This window comes from Rhinoraja longicauda, chromosome 5 (assembly GCF_053455715.1).
Source record: "Rhinoraja longicauda isolate Sanriku21f chromosome 5, sRhiLon1.1, whole genome shotgun sequence".
NCBI classification, from domain to species: Eukaryota; Metazoa; Chordata; class Chondrichthyes; order Rajiformes; family Arhynchobatidae; genus Rhinoraja; species Rhinoraja longicauda.
In genome coordinates this window covers 54,123,971-54,145,851 of record NC_135957.1, presented here as the reverse complement: position 1 = coordinate 54,145,851, position 21,881 = coordinate 54,123,971, and the positions used below count along the sequence as shown (strand labels likewise).

Sequence of the window (21,881 nt, the reverse complement as noted above, 5' to 3'; positions counted from 1 at the left end):
AATCAGTCACGGTTGCACTTTAACTACAATGTAGGATTGGAGTCATTGATTATATCACAATGACTGAGGACTACTTGAAACATATTGTGATGGCTTCAATGACACGGCGATATGTAAATGATTTGAGAATGAGTGGGCAGTAAGGGATAGATGTAATTGGTCAGTGAGAGCCTTCTGTTGATATCCGATAGAGCTGTAGCCTCACAGTGCCAGAAATCTGGGTTTGAATCTGTCCTCAGTTGCTAGCCTGTGTGGATTTTGCATGTTCTCTCTGTCAAGTCAAGTCAATTTTATTTGTATAGCACATTTAAAAACAACCCACGTTGACCAAAGTGCTGTACATCTGATTAGGTACTAAGGAGAAAAAAAAGAAACATACAGTAGCACGCAAACATAACAGCACATACAAAACAGTTCACAGCGCCTCCTCAATGAGCCTCAAACGCTAATGACTGCATGGGTTTCCTCCGGGTGCTCCAGTTTCCTCCCACATGCGAAAAACTTGCTGGTTTTGCTTAGGCAATTTAGGCAATTGTGTTTGTAGCAAATACTTTAACCATGCATGGAAAGCTCTATGTTCGGAGTGAGTAGACTACACAAGCAGCACCCATGGTCAGGATTGAATCCGGGTATCTAGCAATGTTCAGAGCAAGCTGTGAGCATGTTGAGTAGTGTGCAGTAAAATAACTTCATTGAGATTGGCTCTTTAAATACGGTTGTTTCAAAACAATAAGCATTAGTAAAAGCTGTTTCATTTAAGTGAACAGCAATTGTATTTTTCAGATAAATGCTGCTGAAAATCTTGCTGATGGCGTCATTGGTGTCATTTGAGTGAGTTTCATGCTCTAGAAAAAGCACTAACAAACTCAAAAATGTCACTTAAAAATGAATATACCATGTTCACAGCTGGCATTGACTCACATAAACTGCAAAATTGCCTTACCATTCCTCCATGAGCCATTCAGAATCAACCATAATTTAAAGATTATATCAATGACTTACTTCAATGACTTACTTCAATCATTTACTTCAATGAGGTCCTTATATCCTCAGAGTAAGTTAAATCTTCAATCTCTTGTCAAAATGGCTGATGAAATAGAGCAAGACAATTCTGACAAAAATGTATTAGTTATTTCAATTCATAAAACCCCAGTAACTGATTACTATGGATTTAGCAAGTTTCCCTTTTTAAATCACGTTTTAAATGGGAATTTTCAGAAAAAGGTATTACTGAGATAATATCAGATAAGCTAAATACCTTTTGTACATAGCTCAGGACTAGTTTTTTAAAACTGACATGAAAATATAATTACTATCATAATTTAAGCATTGGAGTTGCCAACAATGTTTTTTTTAAATTCAGGGCACATTTCTCAGGTGGCACGATGAGCTTCAAACTCATCTCCTTGGATCCCAGGAACCCTAATGCTAATCCAGCAATGTAAGCTCTACACCATTGGGCTTACATTGGTATCACCCCATAGGATGCCTTACTTCATCACTTGCTCCTCTTGCACCACAACAACAACACTTTTGCAAGATGCAAGGATGATCCCAGTCAAAAAATGGTGCTGAAGTAACGATGGTCAACTGTTTCAAGTTCATAGGTGTAAATATCACCAATAATTTGTCCTGAATCAACCACATTGAATCTACAGCCAAGAAAAACGTAACAATGCCTCCACTTCCTCATGGAATGGAAGATCATATATAAAAGGGAAATTATCTATTTTAATTTATTTTTCCTATATTACCCATAATCTGTTTTGCTGGCTAAAGACATAAAATTGATTTTTAAAACACAATTTCTCTTTTATAAGTCCATGTTGACTCCTTCCAATCCTATTATTATCTTTTAAGTGCCATGTCACCACACTTAATAAATTCCACCATTCCCCATGCTACCCATGTCAGGCTGATTAGTTTGTTGTTTTCTTTTATTTCTCCTGACCAAACTAATGGGGCTTTATATTTATTGCCTAATTCGAGTGAACGTTTTCTAACCATTTTTGTATATCTACAAAAGCTTGTACTGCACTGAGATACAGTAAAAATCTTTGTTTTGCATGCTGTCCAGGGAAATTATAATTTACATGAGTACGATCAAATCCTACATGAGTACAACAGATAGGGTAAAATGAGAAATTAAGCAGTTTTTTGTTTTTAGTTAGATTAACCTCATTCTTCCACTTTTCTTATCAATTTCATGTTCATCCTTTGCTGAAATATGAAACTTCCCTAAGGCTCTTCTTGTCCTCTACTAGATCTGCCTTTGATCAAGTACTATATTCAAGTGATCTTGCTATCCATGACTATGATTTGTCCTCATGGGTTTTTTTACAGGACAATGGTCAGGCTGCATTTGGACTACTGTGTTCAGTTTTAGTCACCCATCTATAGGAATGATATTGCTAAGTATACATGTAATCATGTATTGTCTTTCCACTGACTGGTTGGCACACAACAAAAGCTTTTCACTGTACCTCCATCGAGTCCACACCACCTGTGATCACCCTGTACACTACCACTATTCTCCACCTTAGGGACAATTTACAATTTTACCAAAGCCAATTAACCTACAAAACTGTACGTCTTTGGAGTATGGGAGGAAACCGGATCACACGGAGAAAACCCACACGGTCACAGGGAGAACATACAAACTCCATACATACAGCACCCATAGTCAGGATCAAACCCGGGTCCCGGGCACTGTAAGGCAACAGCTCTGCAGCTGTGCATCTCCTCATAGCATTTGGATGGCTGGACTATGATTATCATTTTGTCTGTTCTCCGCATATTAATAGCTTGGTTATCCAGCAAGTTGTAAGCCAATGCTCATCAGTAATCAATGATTTAGTGGGAGCACCCTGGCCAAATACCACGGCAGCATCTGGGTTGACCAAAGAATATTATTGCGGGAGTAGCCTGTATCAAGACAATGTTGCAGGAGCCCACAAGCTGAAATTAGAGCAGTGTTGTAATTGCAACAAATTAGTGCTCATCTGGGTACTTAAATGTGTTGAAGGCTTCTGTGTCCACCATTCTTTGCGCCATGTGTTCTAGATCCCCAATTATCTGAGTAAGAATATTTCTTATCAATGTCCTTTCTACCAATTAACTTAAGTTTGAGATCTATTATTATTGACACCTCTTCATTTGGAAATGGATCACTGCTGTTCCCCCAATTTGGTCTAGGCAGACCTTCCAACCCTTCTGAATTTGGCGGAAAGATTCCGCTTTCTTATTTCATTTCCGCCATTCTAATTTTGTCTCACATTTTTCCGCAAAACACATGCCTCGCCTCACCTCGCCCCGCCACTCGCCTCGCCCCACCCCACCCCTCGCCGCTGGCCTGGCCGCTGTACTTGCCTCGCCTCGCCGCTAGCCTGGCTTCGCCTCACCGCTGGTCTCGCCTCACCGCTGGCCCGGCCTTGCCGCTAGCCTCACCTGGCCTCGCCTCGCCGCTGGCCCGGCCTCATCTCGCCGCTCGCCTCGCCTCGCCTCTCGCCGCTGGCCCGGCCTCATCTCGCCACTGGCCTCGCCGCTGGCCCGGCCTCGCTTCGCCTCTCGCCGCTCGTCCGGCCTTGCCGCTGACCTAGCCCCGCTGCGGAGCATGAGGCCCATTGATGTTGAGAGGGGATGGGAGGGTGTTGGCGTGCAGGGGAGGGGGGCAGTGGAGAGGGAGGAGGGAGTGGGGGTCGGGGGGGGTGGAGGAAGGGAGGGGGAGAGTGGGGGTGGGAGGGGAGTGGGAGAGTGGGGGTGGGAGGGAAGTGGGGGAGGAGAGGTGGGGGAGTGGATTTGGGGGGAAAGGTGGGAGGGGAGGGGTGGGGGGGAGGGGTGGGGGGGAGTAGGGTCGGGGGGGGGACATGGACCATACTCATTTGCTGTTGAAGACCACTGGAGCAAGTATGTCTTCAATTAAATTAGGTATGTGCAGTTTTTTAAATGAAACTCTTTCTTCATAACTTAGTCATACATTTTATGACCATTATTCTTTTATTCAATACCAAGAGAATAGGGATGTGTAAGAAAAAAGCAAAAAAACAAAACAAAACTATTTTTTCTTTGTTGTAAAACGTATTTCTGTTCAATAACCTTCCTATAATAATAGAATATACTCATGATAGGCCTGACATTGTACATGTAGTCCAAGAACTACAAACTGTTGGAAATAATAGTCGTTTTTCACACGTGAATGTAGCGCAACGAGTACGTGCATTTGGCGTGCATACCTTTTTTTGCTGAAAAGTTGCATTACGCGGCATATTATGAATTTTGATGTAAAATTCTGAATTTTGGGCATCAAAATTCTGAATTTGTAAAATCAAATGTTGAGAGGTCTGTCTAGGAAACTTGCTTATAAATATTATCTGCATCCTCTCTGGTGCTATTTTGAGAGAGAATATTGGTTAGAAGCTCAGTGAGTGATGTAAGAAATGAACTTGGGGGAATTGTAAATACCTTGCAGTCAAAGCTAAAGACAATAATAGTTCAGGTGGAAAACAAATAAAACTGCAGATGATGGAATCTGAAATGAAAATAGAAATGCTGGAAGAACGTACTTGGTCAGTCCAGCATCCTTGAAAACCGGAACAAATTACTATTTTAGGTCAGACGTTTCAACGGTACCTACTATAGAATATGTCTGAGAGCTGACCTTTGGCCTCTGCAAGATAGGACTACAAATCTACAGGTTCGTTAACAAAATTTGGATTAGTTTGCAGTGAACAGAGTGCTTTACTCCTGAAGGGAATTGGTTAGAATTGGGGAGGGGAGTAAAGAAATCAAGGCCATTCACAATGAATAAATCAAGGAAAGGTAAGAGACTTGGGTTGGATGAAAGGGGGGGTGCTGACTCTAGGTGGTTTGGGAATTCTGAAGATGTGAAAAGCAGTCTTTGGTATGGGGTGATGACTCCTGGCCAAAGAAATGGGCAAAGAGACAGAGGAGGCAAAAGTCGAGTCCAACTTCCTATCGGGTCTGAAATTCATTAAGATACAAGTTCAGAGACATAAATCTGAGGTCTGTGTTGAGGACAGATTGCTCAGTCAGAGAGGGGAGCAATGGATGGGATCATGAAAATGTGAGAGGGATTAGATAATAGACAATAGGTGCAGGAGTAGGCCATTCGGCCCTTCGAGCCAGCACCGCCATTCAATGTGATCATGGCTGATCATTCTCAATCAGTACCCTATTCCTGCCTTCTCCCCATACCCCCTGACTCCGCTATCCTTAAGAGCTCTATCTAGCTCTCTCTTGAATGCATTCAGAGAATTGGCCTCCACTGCCTTCTGAGGCAGAGAATTCCACAGATTTACAACTCTCTAACTGAAAATGTTTGTCCTCATCCCCGTTCTAAATGGCCTACCCCTTATTCTTAAACTGTGGCCCCTGGTTCTGGACTCCCCCAACATTGGGAACATATTTCCTGCCACTAGGCCTGCATGTCCAATCCCTTAAATAATCTTATATGTTTCAATAAGATCCCCTCTCATTCTTCTAAATTCCAGTGTATACAAGCCTAGTCGCTCCAGTCTTTCAACATATGACAGTCCCGCCATTCCAGGCATCAACCTAGTAAACCAACGCTGCACGCCCTCAATAGCAAGAATATCCTTCCTCAAATTTGGAGACCAAAACTGCACACGGTACTCCAGGTGTGGTCTCACTGGGGCCCTGTACAACTGCAGAAGGATCTCTTTGCTCCTATACTCAACTCCTCTTGTTATGAAGGCCAACATTCCATTGGATTTCTTCACTGCCTGCTGTACCTGCATGCTTTGGATTGTAGCTGCATTGTAGCTGCGGTGAGATGTGAGGTCAGAGGAAATGAAGAGGGATGAAACTCAGTAGTGGTATTGGAAGTCAAGAGCTAGGTGAATATGTGGTCTATGAAATAAATGAAAATTGTTTTAGCTTTGAGATAGATTAAGTCACTATTGTTGCTAAAGAAAGCTAAGTGCCAGTGAAAGGACAGACAGTTTGAATATTCCTCTAAATTCAGGTGGATCAGAATGGTGAAGGGTGAAATCTGAGTTGAAATCCATGCAGGATGAGCTGGAGCAGAGACATTCACTGAAGACAGAAGTATGGCTGTGGTTGTGAGTTTTAGTCAAAAACTCATCAAAGAAGGATGGAAGCAGAAACCAATGAGACACAAGAAACTGCAGATGCTAGAATCTTGAGCCAAAAAAATACTGCTGGAAGAACTCAGCGAAGTGAAAAAGAGCACAGGAACATTACCTTATGAGCCCATTAGAATTTCTAACTAGCAGATTGTTGTAGTTTTGCTCCACACACTTCATGGAAAGAATTCCACCTGCATTATTTTATTAAAGTTCTGTTTAGCAGTTATGGTGATTACCCATATTAGGACATTTGTAGAAATTATCAAATCCAAGATGACAAAATAGATAAAGAGTGGATTTAACATCAAACAATTTTACCTCCTTTACGTTTCGCCAATATTAAGGTCAGACACAGCTCATGTCAATTTAATAAACCAATTCTGTAACACCTGTGCAATCTTGCCTCTCAAGATATTAAGACCCCTGAAGTTTTTAATGAGTTTATGCATTGCCAAGTGAACGTGGTCATTTTGTAAGTGGAATGTGGGCTACACCTTTGTCTGCACGGTGACATGCAAAGTGGAATTTTTGTAACTACATTGCATATTGCCATGCATTACCATTTCCAATCCAGTCTCTATTGTGACAAAGAGGTATGGTGATTTTATTCTATTATGATCTTGCAAGCAAAGTAATTCAAATATTTAGAATCCAAAGGGATTTTCTAAGCACATAAATGGAAAGAGCGTTACTAGAGAGGGAATACGGCTCCCAAGAAAGCAAATGGTCATCTCTGTATTGAGCCGATGGAGATGGGCATGGTCCTCCAGGAGTATTTCTCCTCCGTTTTTACAATGGGGAAAGACATGAAGTCTGGGAAACCTGGGACAGTTAATGGAGATATCTTGATATATTACAGTTGAGGAGGTGCTGAAAGTACTAAGGTGCATAAGGGTCAATAAATCTTCCTGACCTGATCAAATAAATTTGAGGATACTCTGGGAAGCTAAAGATGAAATTGCAGGAGCCCTTGCTGAGATAAATGAATCACCATTAGACATGGGTGAGATGCCGGGGGAATGGAGGGTGACTAATATCGTGCCTCTGTTCAAGAGGAACTGCAAGGAAAAGCCTGGGAACTGCAGACCAGTGAGTTTAACATCTTTGGTAGGTAAGTTACTGGAGATAAGGGATCTGAGGGATAAGATAGAAGATGCATTTAGATATATAGCATCTGATGAGGGGGTGTCCACATGGGTTTGTATATATTAAAGATAGTGTCGCGAATTTGATTATGTTTTTTGAAGTAACCAAGAAAGTGGATGTGGGAAAGGTCGTGGATGTTGTTGAGGTGGACTTCAGGAAGGCCTTTGATAAGGTTCTGCATGGTAGGCTGCACTGAAAGTTTAGATCACATGGGATCCAGGGTGAGTTAGCTAACAAGATACAAAATTGGCTTCATAGAAGGAAGGAGAAGATGTTGGTGGTGGAAGGGTGTTCATCGGACCGGAAACCTATGACTAGTGGTGTGCCTCAGGGAGCAATGCTAGGCCCATTACTGTTTGTGGGTTTACATCAATGATTTGAATGAGTGTACAACGCATGATTAGTAAGTTTGCAGTTGACACTAAAGGAGGAGGTATTGTAGACAGTGAAGATAGTTATCAAAAATTACAGCAGGATCTAGATCAACTGCGCAAGGGGCTGATTAATGCCAATGGAGATGAATGAAGATTAGTATCAGGTGCTGCATTTTGGGAAGTCAAATCAGTGCAAGGCCTTCACAGTGAATGGTAGGGCCCTAGGGAGTGTTATAGAGTAAAGGAGCACAGGTAGATAGGGTGATATTTTTAAAAAGCTTTTGGTACATTGGTCTTTATCAGTCAGGGTATTGAGCATAGAAGTTTAGACATTATGTTACAGTTGTAGAAGATGTTGGTGAGGACGCATTTGGACTATTGTATTCAGTTTTGTTCACCCTCCAAAAAGGATGTCATTAAGCTGGAAAGAGTGCAGGGAACATTTCTGAGGATGACACCAGGATGTTACACGAGGCCCTGAGCTAATGGGACGTTTGGGCAGGCTCAGACTTTATTCCTGGGAGTGCAGGAGGCTGAGGAGTGATCTTATAGAGGGGTATAAATCATGAGAGAAATAGATTTGTGAATGCACAGAGTCTTTTACCCAGGGTAGGGTAATCAAGTACCAGAGGACTTAGTTTCAAGTTGAGGGGGCAAGATTTAATAGAAATCTGAGGGGCAGCTTTTAAACTCAGCTGGTGAAACGAGCTGCCAGAGAAGGTAGTTGAGGCAGGTACTATAAGAGCATAGGATAGGGATATGGGCCAAATACAGACAAGTGGGAGTAGCTGATGGATGAGTTGGGCCAAAGGGCCTGATTCCGTGCTGTATGACTATTCTCATATTGCCATCCAATAAATTCTTCCAAACGAGGAATAGATAGAATTATGACAGAAAAATATTTTTGTTAAATTTGTTTCACTGAATCTGCTACTTCATTGTGAAATTTAAAATGCGTGTTTCCTTTATTTTTTATCCATTTAAAATGACCTATGTGTTTATATTACTTCAGCTTGTCTTCATAATGCTCTAATGCAGGAACTGCTGGACATAATTTATTTTGATTAGAACACGTAATGGTTTCTAACACCAATCAAGAATCTTGGAAATGAAATGCCATTTAACATTACCGAGTGTTCCAGCACTGCCTGATGAAAATCGATAATCTATTGTGCTTTGACAAAGCTGAGTGCAGCATTCATATCAGACTTGACAGTTAATGAAGTCTTGTAATCTTTTATTTGGATAGTTGAGGATTATTTTATTGAATTAATTTATTGAAGTCATTGAATGCATTTAATAGATAGGGCATCTCATAAGAGAAGATAAATTAAGAATATTGGAAAAGGATTGAGTGCAGAAAATTTTCAGAATGCTGTTACCTCCAGCTTCCTCTGCCATCACTGTCTAGAAAGGAAATCCAGAGATTTTTGATGTGTAGGATGTGAGGAAATGGTAAACCCACACAAGATATGAATCAAGATAAATGTAGGGTGGGATGGATGCGGTCATGGAAGGATTTGGCAGGGTGCCACAAAATAGGTCAATAAGAGCAGGACTCATAGGTTAACAAGATTTGTTGAGGCCTAGGATATGGGAAGCAAAGGTTAAAGATCAGTTTAAATTTACATGTTAAAGGATGGATGAACCAGCCAAGAATAGACAAGTTTGGAGTTATCAACTCACAGATGGTAGTTTCAGCAGCAAATGAGCTAAGATGGGATGTAGCTGAATGGTGTTAGAAACATAGAAAATAGGTGCAGGAGAAGGCCATACGGCCCTTCGAGCCAGCACCGCCATTCAATATGATCATGGCTGATCATCCAGAATCAGTACCCTGTTCCTGCTTTCACCCATATCCCTTGATTCCGTTAGCCCTAAGAGCTATATCTAACTCTCTCTTGAATACATCCAGTGAATTGGCCTCCACTGACTTCTGTGGCAGAGAATTCCACAGATTCACAACTCTCTGGCTGAAAAAGTTTTTCCTCAAATCAGTCCTAAATGGCCTACCCCTTATTCTTAAACTGTGACCCCTTGGTTCTGGACTCCCCCAACATCGGGAACATTTTTCCTGCATCTAGCCTGTCCAATCCCTTAAGAATTTTATACGTTTTGAAAAGATCCCCACTAAATTCCAGTGACTATAAGCCCAGTCGATCCATTCTTTCATCTTATGTCAGTCCCGCCATCTTGGGAATTAACCTGGTGAACCTACACGGAACTCCCTCAATAGCAAGAATGTCCTTCCTCAAATTTGGAAACCAAAACTGCACACAATACTCCAGGTGCAGTCTAACCAGGGCCCTGTACAACTGCAGTAGGACCTCCTTGCTCCTAAACTCAAATCCTCTCGCTATGAAGGCCAACATTCCATTAGCTTTCTTAACTGCCTGCTGTACCTGCATGCTTACTTTCAGTGACTGATGTTTAAAAGATTGTCTTTGTGGTTGAGAGAATATAGTATAATTCAGGTGAAATCATCTATTTAGTTTCAAACCGCAATCAGAGGGCGGGATGGAAATCAGAGGGCAGGGTGGAAAACAAAGTTTGAATTCTTTCCAATATTCTTTGGAAGAAACTATCTAGTTATCTTGTCTGAGTGAGACAACAGACAAGATCCAACTATTTAAAATTGCAAGTTCCAAGTAATTCACTGTGGATGATTAGTAATAATAATTGGTTTGTGTTAGTGTTGGGTTATAAGATGCTATAAAATTTATAATTGCGTCTACAATTAAACCATTACACTGCTGAAGACCTGACCCACAATATAAGATAGGAATGGATAAACTTAATGTAAAGTCTTGTCAGTGATGATCCTTTCAAATAATAAGATATAGATCATTATCCTTCACAAACATTCAGGTTATTAAATCAATTTGCAGATACAATTCCAACACATGCAGTTACCTTTTTGAAGCCACATATAGCTGTTCACTACTGCATTCTGCTCCACTGACCTCCAGAGCTTTAATTGCATGTCTGCATTTTACTTACTTCCCACAACCCCACCCACGACAAAAGCTACATTTAGTTTTTAACTTCAGCAGCTAATTGTTGTCAAATGTTGGATTGCTGTGATATGAACATAAATTCACAGTCAATTAGGTCTGAAGGTAGTCATCCCAAAAAAGACATGAATATTGGAACGTGATTGAACTTTTCTATTTAAAACAACACAAGCACACACTGTGCTGTTTGTTTTTTTCTGATGATATTGGTGTCAAAACAACAATTTGCTTACTGTTCATAGACTATGTAATTCAGCATGGGCTGGTGCCAGTAATGTTGTGGTGCAGTAGCGGCTAGTGCTACTGCCTCACTATTCCAGGGACCAGATTTGACATGTTCCCCGTGTATGTGTATGTATGGGTTACTGTGCACTGCTACAGTTTCCTACCATACCCCAAAAATGTGCCAAAGATTAATTGGGAAACAAGGAGAGAAGGTATAGGACTCAAGGGATTACCCTGTTGTGAGCCAAGTTGGACTTTCCAGGTACAGATTTGGTTAGGTATTGGTTTATTATTATCACATGTATTGAGATAAAGTGAAAAAAACGGTGCTTTTTTTATCCAGATAGTCCAGATCCAGATAAATCATTCCTTTATGATTACAATCTAACCATACAATGAATTCAACAGGGTACAGAAGAAAGTGTTACAGCTACAGAGAAAGCGCAGATAAAAAATGGTGCCAATAATGTCAGTGATTTGTCAAGTGTAGCACAAAACCAGCTTGCATCTGTTAAAGGGAAGTGCCTATCGGTTGGAACAAGTGTTGACGTGGGAAATTGGACTACTACAGAAAAGAGAGGGCTTATAATTCCAGATACTGCACTGGACACATTAGGAGAGGAGATGGAAAGCCAGAGTGACTCTCTGCTTCCACGAGGAGCTTCGGCCAAGCAGACCACTGTGATGGTCACTGAACGGAAAGGCACCTGATTGCTGATTAATGGTATGGTACTAATACAGTATGTTCGCAGAATGTATCTTCTACTAAGCTTTGCAAAAGTGCTTGTTCCTTCAATTGGCATTTCTTCTTGCCAGGGGGCTCTGCATGCTTTCCTTTAACACTTCATATGCACTAGAGCCTTGAATTAATACCTTGAAACTTCCAGTTGTGCTTTTGCGCTAGATACTCTAGAGTCCTAGCAGCACCTTATTATCCACGTGCTAAACCATGCTCCTGTAGAACCACAGAACGGTTACTAGCAATAACTATAAAGATCATTCGTGACAGTACAAGAATCACTCTGCAAAACAGCATTGGTATTTTGGTGAACTGCCTTAAAATGAAACTATAAAAATTAAATAATTTGTCCCATAAATTTGAAAATAATACACACAAATATATTTCAGTCTCTTTGTTTGGAATTCCTCCACCAATGATGGAGAAACATTGGTCGTTCCAAGCCTACAGACCCAGATTATTAAAAAGCAAAGCAGGTGAATTGAAATTAATATTTATGGACAAAGTTTCCTACATTCAGAGTTCAGGAGTGCCATGTCTCATATCAGAAATCGGACATTCCTGAGTGAAACATCATCAAATAAAGATAGATTTCTCTGTTTTGAAATTGTGAACAGCTATTGGTGAAGTGTTGAGATGTCAAATGAATCATGGAATACAGAGTATTGCATGTGTAACAATACAACGAAGTGGGCTTCCTAGTTGGAAATACATCCTCCGATGGAAGAAAGAAGGATGTGATGTCAAACAAGAACTATGCTTTTGTCAGTGTTAAGTCTTCTAAAGATATGAACAGTCTCTTGGATACATGTTTGCCTGGATGCATATCTGGCTTTATATTGCTAATAAACGTTGATTACTTCTTAAAGTAATTACTTTTAAAATTAGCATTCCAAGCCAAGCAGCAGCTTTGCTGGGGACAGTCCATCAGTATTGTAACTGTAACTATTTTATTTCTCTTAAGTTTAATTTTGAGCATTGTGGGTAATGAACACTTTGTTTCTTTTCCAGCTTCTTGGGTTTATCTATGCCTGTTACGTTATCAAAATTGTTGCTGAGGAGGAAGACAGCTGTAAGTACTTCATATGTCAGAAATGCTGAAAACCTTAGACAATAACCATATATTCATGCATTTATAAATTAGATCAATTTTATGGTGTTACAAATAAATGATTATCCTAATTTCTTACTAAAATAAAGGATGTGACCACGTTCTCCATACCAATTCACTTTGCATTAGGATGTTCATTGGTCATTAATGAATATATCAAATTAAATAGTAATATAACTGGTGAGCTCTAGCTTTTAAAATTCTATGAAAAATGCATTAGAGTTTAGTTTAGTTTATTGGCACATGTACCGAGGTACAGTGAAAAGCTTTTGTTGTGTACTAATCAGTCAGCGGAAAGAGTTCCTTTAGTGGTGTGTTAGTTGGTAAGCATATTTGCAATCAATGTGAGTTGATGTGAAATAATTGTTCCCAATGAATACGGGATGTTAAAGTTATAAAGAAGAATGGGACTGCTTCAGATGGCATGGAAGATCAAGCAAAATATATTTTAAATGAATAATGATTTTAAAAAATAATACCAGCATTGTTTGAAAGCAGAAAGTTGGTAAATGTCTTTGAATATTCAAGTCATATCCTGAGGGAAAACCTAATGTCATTAATCAGTTTTGAAATGTCTTTTCCAACCTGCACAGGATTCTGTTTGACAAAGTTAGTTTTAATGCTAGGTTTTCAAAAGCCTCCACAGCCATCCGTGGCAAAGAATTCCACAGATTTACCACCCTCTGACTAAACACATTTCTCCTTATCCCCTTTCTAAAGTTACGTCCTTTTATTCTGAGGCTATGGCCTTTGGTTTAAAGAATAAATTTAGACTGAGTTTGGGAAAATAGAAGACAGATAAAAGCTGGGTTAAATATACAATTTCTTTATACCTGTAATTAACCTCTAATGTTTTTAAGCTGGACGATTTTACATGTGCTTAGAACAATGTTGACACTGGAGGAAAATTGTTTATGGATGACTGTATTCATAAATAATGAAACTATTGCAGAATGCTCTCAAAATTCAACAAGATATGCAAAAAAATCATATGCAAAAACTAATCAGAGCAGAGCCAAGATAGCTTGAACATTTCAATCTCACTTCTGGTAGGATTTGTCTTGTTTTGTTTTTGGACAGCTGGGTTATAAAGTTTCAACCCAGAAGCCTTTTTTGGGGGGGTGGTTGTTGTGTGGTGGGGAGGAGAGGAGGTTAGTTTAATTATGTTCATTTAATGCCCTCGGGTGCTATTCAGGACTAGCAATCTTTGCCTGATTGAAAGTAATTTAATTAAAATTATCATATTTTCTCAGTCGTTAAATGAATACAATTATTTTTGCATTTTATCGGAATTCATGAAAAATTACAACACTACTCGTGCTCTTAATTTTACTCCATGAAGGGCTCTCTTACAAAGGAATCAAATTATGTTAAATTAAGGCTGATTGTCTCCAATGTACCAATTGAGATTTTTGTTTAGCTGCCATGCACACCTTAATTAGGAATATGGGAACAAATGAACTGGAGAAGCCACGTAGTCTCTTTGATCTGGCACCAAACTTCAAAAATTGCATAATCCTTAATGTTGTTAGTGAATCAAAAATCTCAGAGTTAAAATTAACAGTTAAACAAGCACCATTTTGCAGAATGGATTTTCAAACTCCTGTGACTCTTGCTTACCTAACTGTGAGACACCCACAATGAAACCACCAAAATATGGGGCGTCACATGCACTTTCATTCCTTAAATTTTTGGCTTAATAAACTAGCCCCATTTTCCTAGACCTTTTCACAGGTCAAATAGCCAATTTGGATCTACTTTATTGATTCCTATTGATAATGAAAACTTTAATCAAATCAACTTACTTTTCAGGGAACATAACCCTAAGTTGTGTTTCTTTTTGGAAGCTAGATAGCATTCTGGTAAATATACACCACATTCTCTCAAAACCCATTGAATCTTTCCAGGGTGTTGTGGTGCACATGATCACTCACACGCTGTCTGTTCTTCAGGTCGAGCAGAATCACAAACTGTCTTACATTTGCAGTGTGAAAGAATCTATTCACCTGGTTACATGCGATCCTCGCAGTCTCTCCAATGCAACAAATCACTGCATTCTTATACTCATTTTGAGATAAGGTGCAACATTTTCATCCAATCCACAGACATATAGCTACCTGCACTGGGACAATCAGGGACAGAGGAGCTTGTGATCAGTCATTTCTGATATCATTAACTGATCAATATTGTCAGTGTGATGATCCCATCTGGTCACACAGTGTGTTTCCATTCCTTAAGTATGCAGCTCCACTAACTCAGCCTCAGATTACCCTGGCATCATCCTCGGAGGCCCTCAGGAGCCATCTCTGCTATTATCCTGGAGCTAATTCTGTTTTCTCTCTACGCATCACTGCCAATGCTGTAAATCTGACATCTCTCTTTATTGAAGATTTTACCTTGAGCAAAGGTATGCTTTTGCACATAGATGTGCTGCTAGCACTGAAGAAAATACTACAGAATCAATCTGCCTCTTTTCTTGTCCTGTGTCGCCAGCAAATCTGTTGCCTAACTCAGAATTGTTATTGCAAATTGTTTAACTACAGCATCATGCTAATTCTTCTCTTAGAAACATAGAAAATAGGTGCAGGAGTAGGCCATTCAGCCCTTCGAGCCTGCACCGCCATTCAATATGATCATGGCTGATCATCCAGCTCAGTAACACGTACCTGCCTTCTCTCCATACCCCCTGATCCCTTTAGCCACAAGGGCCACATCTAACTCCCTCTTAAATATAGCCAATGAACTGGCCTCAACTACCTTCTGTGGCAGAGAATTCCACAGACTCACCACTCTCTGTGTGAAGAAATGTTTTCTCATCTCGGTCCTAAAAGACTTCCCCCTTATCCTTAAGCTGTGACCCCTGGTTCTGGACTTCCCCAACATCGGGAACAATCTTCCCGCATCTAGCCTTTCCAACCCCTTAAGAATTTTATATGTCTTCTAAATTCCAGCGAGTATAAGCCTAGTCTATCCAGTCTTTCTTCATATGAAAGTCCTGCCATTCCAGGGATCAATCTGGTGTACCTTCTCTGTACTCCCTCTAAGGCTAGAATGTCTTTCCTCAGATTAGGAGACCAAAACTGTACACAATACTCCAGGTGCGGTCTCACCAAGGCCCTGTACAACTGCAGCAGAACCTCCCTGCTCCTATACTCAATTCCTCTTGCTATGAATGCTAACATACCATTCGCTTTCTTCACTGCCTGCTGCACCTGCACGCTTGCTTTCAATGACTGGTGCACCATGACACCCAGGTCACGTTGCATCTCCCCTTTTCCTAATTGGCCACCATTCAGGTAATACTCTGCTTTCCTGTTCTTGCCGCCAAAGTGGATAACCTCACATTTATCCACATTATATTGCATCTGCCATGCATTTGCCCACTCTCCTAATCTATCCAAGTCATTCTGCATCCTCCTAGCATCCTCCTCGCAGCTAACACTGCCACCCAGCTTCGTGTCATCCGCAAACTTAGAGATGTTGCATTCAATTCCCTCGTCCTATTAACCGCCATCTTGTCCTATTAACCGCCATAGTCCAAATTCCAATTTCACAGTTGTGAGCACTTGAGGTAAGATATACCAAAGGCATTGTATAGTTACAATATAGTGAAACAAAAGCAACGAAGTGTGTCTCAATGACCTCGTCAGTGGCTCTGACATCCACCATCATAAAGTGCTTCAAGAGGTCATGGAGCACATTAACTTCATCCAACCAGATGGCCTTGATCCACTGCTATTCACCAACCATCGCAAAAGATCCATGTCAGATGCCATTTACCTGGCCCTTCACTCATTGCTGTAACATTTTGATGTATTCAAGAGAGAGTTAGATATAGCTCTTCGGGTGTGGAGATGAGAACGCAAAGCCAGATCTATCTTATTTGTTTGCTTGGGCCACCTGGACTTTGCATGTGCTTTGCAACCTTGTGTGCTAGGTTAAATCACAAGCAAGTTCAGCATTTTTGTGATTACGTAGCCTCAAGCATGTGAGAGAGAGAGAGGAGAGAGGAGAGGAGGAGAGAGAGAGAGAGAGAGGAGAGAGGAGGAGAGAGAGAGAGGAGAGGGAGAGAGAGGAGAGAGAGAGAGAGAGAGAGAGAGAGAGGAGAGGAGAGAGAGGAGGAGAGAGAGAGAGAGAGAGGAGAGGAGAGAGAGAGAGAGAGAGAGAGAGAGAGAGAGAGAGCCTCAAGCAAGTCGGCACAGACCTCACTTATCCGTAGTTTATTAGAGATCTCGTAAACATGTTTCTAAAAGCGCACACAGAGTCGTGGACTCCGGGCCAGTGGAAACGTGTCACACCAGCCCTAGATCAAGCTTACTTGCTCATGCAAGCGATGGAGGGGATTGGAAATACCCATAAAATGTTGATGTTAAAGATGTAGAGGACAGGAGAAACGTTCCCATGCTAAAGGAGGATGCAAGTTTGATGGAAGGAATAACTAGGGACCAGGTGCAAAAGAATTGAACATTCCGGGGAAGAATCAGAGCTACGAGAATATTAATCATTGGACCATGAGGGGTTAGGGTATAAGAATCCAGTGGAAGGAGTAGGGACTAGGGGCGAGGCCAGACAGCCTATCCGGCTAATAAAGTATCATGAGGTTCAGCATTTTTGTGATTACGTAGCAGAGAGAGAGAGAGAGAGAGAGAGAGAGAGAGAGAGAGGAGAGAGAGAGAGAGAGAGAGAGAGAATGTGATTTAACCTAGCACACAAGGTGAGAGAGAGAGAGAGAGAGAGAGAGAGAGAGAGAGAGAGAGAGAGAGAGAGAGAGAGAGAGAGAGAGAGAGAGAGAGAGAGAGGAGAGAGAGAGAGAGGTCGTGTTTCTCTCTGCTCCGGTGACTGAGAAGTTTTGAAGTAACCTTTCAAGGTTCTTGTCGAAGGAGGAGGAACAGTTGCAGTGAGATTTCATAGTTTGACCGAACGTCGGACTGTGGAAACTTTCCTTTGTTTAAGGATTTCTCCATTTCGTGTGGAATTCCTGAGTTCCCTCTGCACCCGCGGTGGGAGCAGCCGTGGCAGGCGGATTGCCAAGAGTGCCTGGAGATCGTGGGTAGGAATGATTTCGGTGTCTTTGATATTTATAGCACCGACTCTCTGCCCCAATACCGTTTTGCACAGTGCTGTTGCCTAGGCTTAACGTGAAGAGGGTACCTTTTGCTTCTGTCAGGGCTTTGAAGAGCCTTCCAAAAGCTGCTCTGGACTGTGGAGGTGAGCTTGGGGACTTTCCTATCTTCGGCTGGAGGAAACTGCATCTGCTGCTTATTCAGACTGTGACAGTCTCTGAGGATCGCTTTTGAGCTGAGGTGCTGCTGTCCCTGGAGCTGGGGTGTGCCACTGTCAAGATGGCGGGGGCTCAGCCTAAGGTTCAGAGTTACGCAGCGGCGGCTTCAACGGCGGCTTCGAGGCCACTCGTGGATGAGCCTCATGTTGACTTGGACTGGGATATTTATGGGATCTCGGTTCAAACCGGGTTCGTGTGGAGCAGGGCTGCAATTGCAAAGGGCTTGCATGATCTGTTCAAGAGGGATGTCATTGCCTCTTCCGAGAGTGCAGGAGGGAAGGTTCAGTTGATACTGAAGTCCCGGAAGGATGTGGCCCAAGTGTTGGAGAAGGGGCTCACGGTGGAGGGGGTCCATCTACAGGTGGAACCGTGGGTGTCCAATGTAAAATCGGTTCTCCTACGGAATTGTCCCACCCAGTTCTTTTGGGTGGGCGGTTGGAGCGGTTGGAGTAGCGGCCGGGCGGTAGGTTTAGTAACTGAGCGCGGGGCTTTGTTTGGAGTGTATGACTGCCAGGGCAGTTTTTTGTTCTGGGTGTCAGATGTGGGGAATCTGGGAGTCTGATAGTCTTCCATAAATCCACATCTGCGCCAGGTGTGACGAGATGGGGCTCCTAAGGGACCGTATTAGGAACCTGGAGCGGCAGATTGATGACCTCCGTCTGATCAGGGAGAGTGAGGAGGTTATAGATAGGAGTTACAGGGAGGTGGTCACTCCTAGACCACGGGAGGTAGACAAGTGGGTCACTGTTAGGGGGGGCAAGGAACAGAGGCAGGGACTAGGGAGTACCCCGGTGGCTGTACCCCTTGGAAATAAGTACTCCTGTTTAAGTACTGTTGGGGGGGACAGCCTACCTGGGGGCAGCGACGGTGCCCGGGCCTCTGGCAAGGAGTCCGGCCCTGTTGCTCAGAGGGGTAGGGAAAGGAAGAGGAGAGCAGTAGTAATAGGGGACTCTATAGTGAGGGGGTCAGATAGGCGTTTCTGTGGACGCAGTCGGGAGACCCGGATGGTGGTTTGCCTCCCTGGTGCCGGTGTCCGGGATGTGTCTGAGCGTGTCCAGGATATCCTGAAAGGGGAGGGAGAGGAGCCAGAGGTCGTGGTACATATAGGTACCAACAATATAGGTAGGATAAGGGAAGAGGTCCTGAAAGGAGAATTCAGGGGGCTAGGAAGAGAGTTAAAAAAAAGGACTTCCAAAGTAATAATCTCAGGCTTACTGCCTGTGCCACGCGATAGTGAGAATAGGAATGGAGTGAGGTGGAGGATAAATACGTGGCTGAGGAACTGGTGCAGGGAGCAGGGTTTCAAGTTTCTGGATCATTGGGACCTCTTCTGGGGGAAGTATGACCTGTACAAAAAGGACGGGTTGCATCTGAACCCGAGGGGGACCAATATCCTGGCGGGGAGATTTGCTAAAATAACTGCGGAGACTTTAAACTAGTACGGTTGGGGGGAGGGACTCAAACACAGATAGCTAATAGGCAGTGTGTGAGGCAGGAGGCAGAAAAGGGAAACACTCAGACCCAATATGTAGGAGAGAAAGAAGGGAAAAGAAATAAACTGAGAATAAGAAATGATGGGTCCCTTAAATGTGTATATTTTAATGCTAGGAGCATTGTAAGAAAGGTGGATGAGCTTAGAGCCTGGATTGACATCTGGAAGTATGATGTTGTGGCGATCAGTGAAACATGGTTGCAGGAGGGTTGCGATTGGCAATTAAATATTCCAGGATTTCATTGTTTCAGATGTGATAGAATCGGAGGGGCAAGAGGTGGGGGTGTTGCATTGCTTGTCAGGGAGGATATCACAGCAGTGCTTTGGCAGGACAGACTAGAAGGCTCGATTAAGGAGGCTGTTTGGGTGGAACTCAGAAATGAGAAAGGTTTAGCAACACTTATAGGGGTGTATTATAGACCGCCAAATAGGGAACGAGAATTGGAAGAGCAAATATGTAAGGAGATAGCAGATATTAGTAGTAAGCACAGAGTGGTGATTGTGGGTGATTTCAATTTTCCGTATATAGACTGGGAATCACATTCTGTTAAAGGGCTGGATGGTTTGGAGTTTGTAAAATGTGTGCAGGATAGTTTTTTGCAGCAATACGTAGAGGTGCCTACCAGAGAAGGGGCAGTGTTGGACCTCCTGTTAGGAAATGAGATGGGTCAGGTGACGGAGGTATGTGTTGAGGAGCACTTTGGGTCTAGTGATCATAATGCCATTAGTTTCAATATCATTTTGGAGAAGGTCAAATCTGGACCAAGGGTTGAGATTTTGGATTGGAGAAAGGCTAATTTTGAGGAGATGAGAAAGGATTTAAAAGGAGTGAAATGGAAATTGTTGTTTTATGAAAAGGATATAATAGAGAAATGGAGGATATTTAAAGGTGAAATTTTGAGAGTACAGAGTCTTTATGTCCCTGTTCGGTGGAAAGGAAAGAATAATAATTTGAAAGAGCCGTGGTTTTCCAGGGAAATTGGACACTTGTTTCGGAAAAAGAGGGAGATATACAATAAATATAAGCGGCAGGGAGTAAATGAGGTTTTTGAGGAATATAAAGAATGTAAAAGGAATCTTAAAAAGGAAATTAGAAAAGCGAAAAAAAGATATGAGGCTGCTTTGGCAAGTAATGTAAAAGTAAACCCCAAGGGGTTCTACAGATATGTCAATAGCAAAAGGATAGTGAGGGATAAAATTGGTCCATTAGAGAGTCAGAGTGGACAGCTATGTGCTGAGCCGGAAGAAATGGGGGAGATATTAAACAATTTCTTTTCTTCGGTATTTACCGAGGAGAAGGATATTGAATTATGTGAGGTAAGCGAAACAAGTAGAGTAGTGATGGAAATTAGGAGGATTAAAGAAGAGGAGGTACGGACACTTTTGAAGAATATAAAAGTGGATAAGTCTCCAGGTCCTGATAGGATATTCCCTAGGACATTGAGGGAAGTTAGTGCAGAAATAGCAGGGGCTATGACGGAAATATTTCAAATGTCATTAGAAACAGGGATGGTGCCGGAAGATTGGCGCATTGCGCATGTTGTGCCTTTGTTTAAAAAAGGTTCTAAAAGTAAACCTAGCAATTATAGACCTATTAGTTTGACGTCTGTGGTGGGAAAATTAATGGAAAAGATACTTAGGGACAATATATATAATTATTTGGATAATCAAGGCCTGATTAGAAACAGTCAACATGGATTTGTGCCTGGAAGGTCATGTTTGACTAATCTTCTTGAATTTTTTGAAGAGGTTACCAGGGAAATTGATAAGGGCAAGGCTGTGGATGTTGTCTATATGGACTTCAGTAAGGCATTTGACAAGGTTCCACATGGAAGGTTGATTAAGAAGGTTAAATCGTTGGGTATTAATAGTGAGGTTGCAAGATGGATTCAACAATGGCTGAATGGGAGATACCAGAGGGTAATGGTTGACAATTGTATGTCAGGTTGGAGGCCAGTGTCTAGTGGAGTGCCCCAAGGATCTGTGTTGGGTCCACTGTTGTTTGTCATTTACATTAATGATCTGGATGATGGTGTGGCAAATTGGATTAGTAAATATGCAGATGATACTAAGATAGGTGGAGTAGTTGATAGTGAGGTAGATTTTCAAAGTCTACAGAGAGACTTGGGCCTTTTGGAAGGGTGGGCTGAAAGATGGCAGATGGAGTTTAATGCTGATAAGTGTGAGGTGCTGCATTTTGGTAGGACAAATCAAAATAGGACGTACAGGGTAAATAGTAGGGAATTGAGGAATGCAGTGGAACAGAGGGATCTGGGAATAACTGTGCATTGTTCCCTGAAGGTGGAATCTCATGTGGATAGGGTGGTGAAGAAGGCGTTTGGTATGCTTGCCTTTATAAATCAGAGCATCG

General features: G+C 41.9%; 1 protein-coding gene across 1 annotated transcript in view; it reads left to right on the top strand.

Annotated features, from left to right (window-relative positions):
* nkain2 (sodium/potassium transporting ATPase interacting 2) overlaps positions 1-21,881 on the top strand; it is a 309,557-nt gene that overhangs the window by 267,966 nt on the left and 19,710 nt on the right. Inside the window, exon 5 of the mRNA XM_078399585.1 lies at positions 12,638-12,698. Coding sequence (XP_078255711.1) covers positions 12,638-12,698 — 61 coding nt within the window. The remainder of the gene's footprint in view (positions 1-12,637; positions 12,699-21,881) is intronic.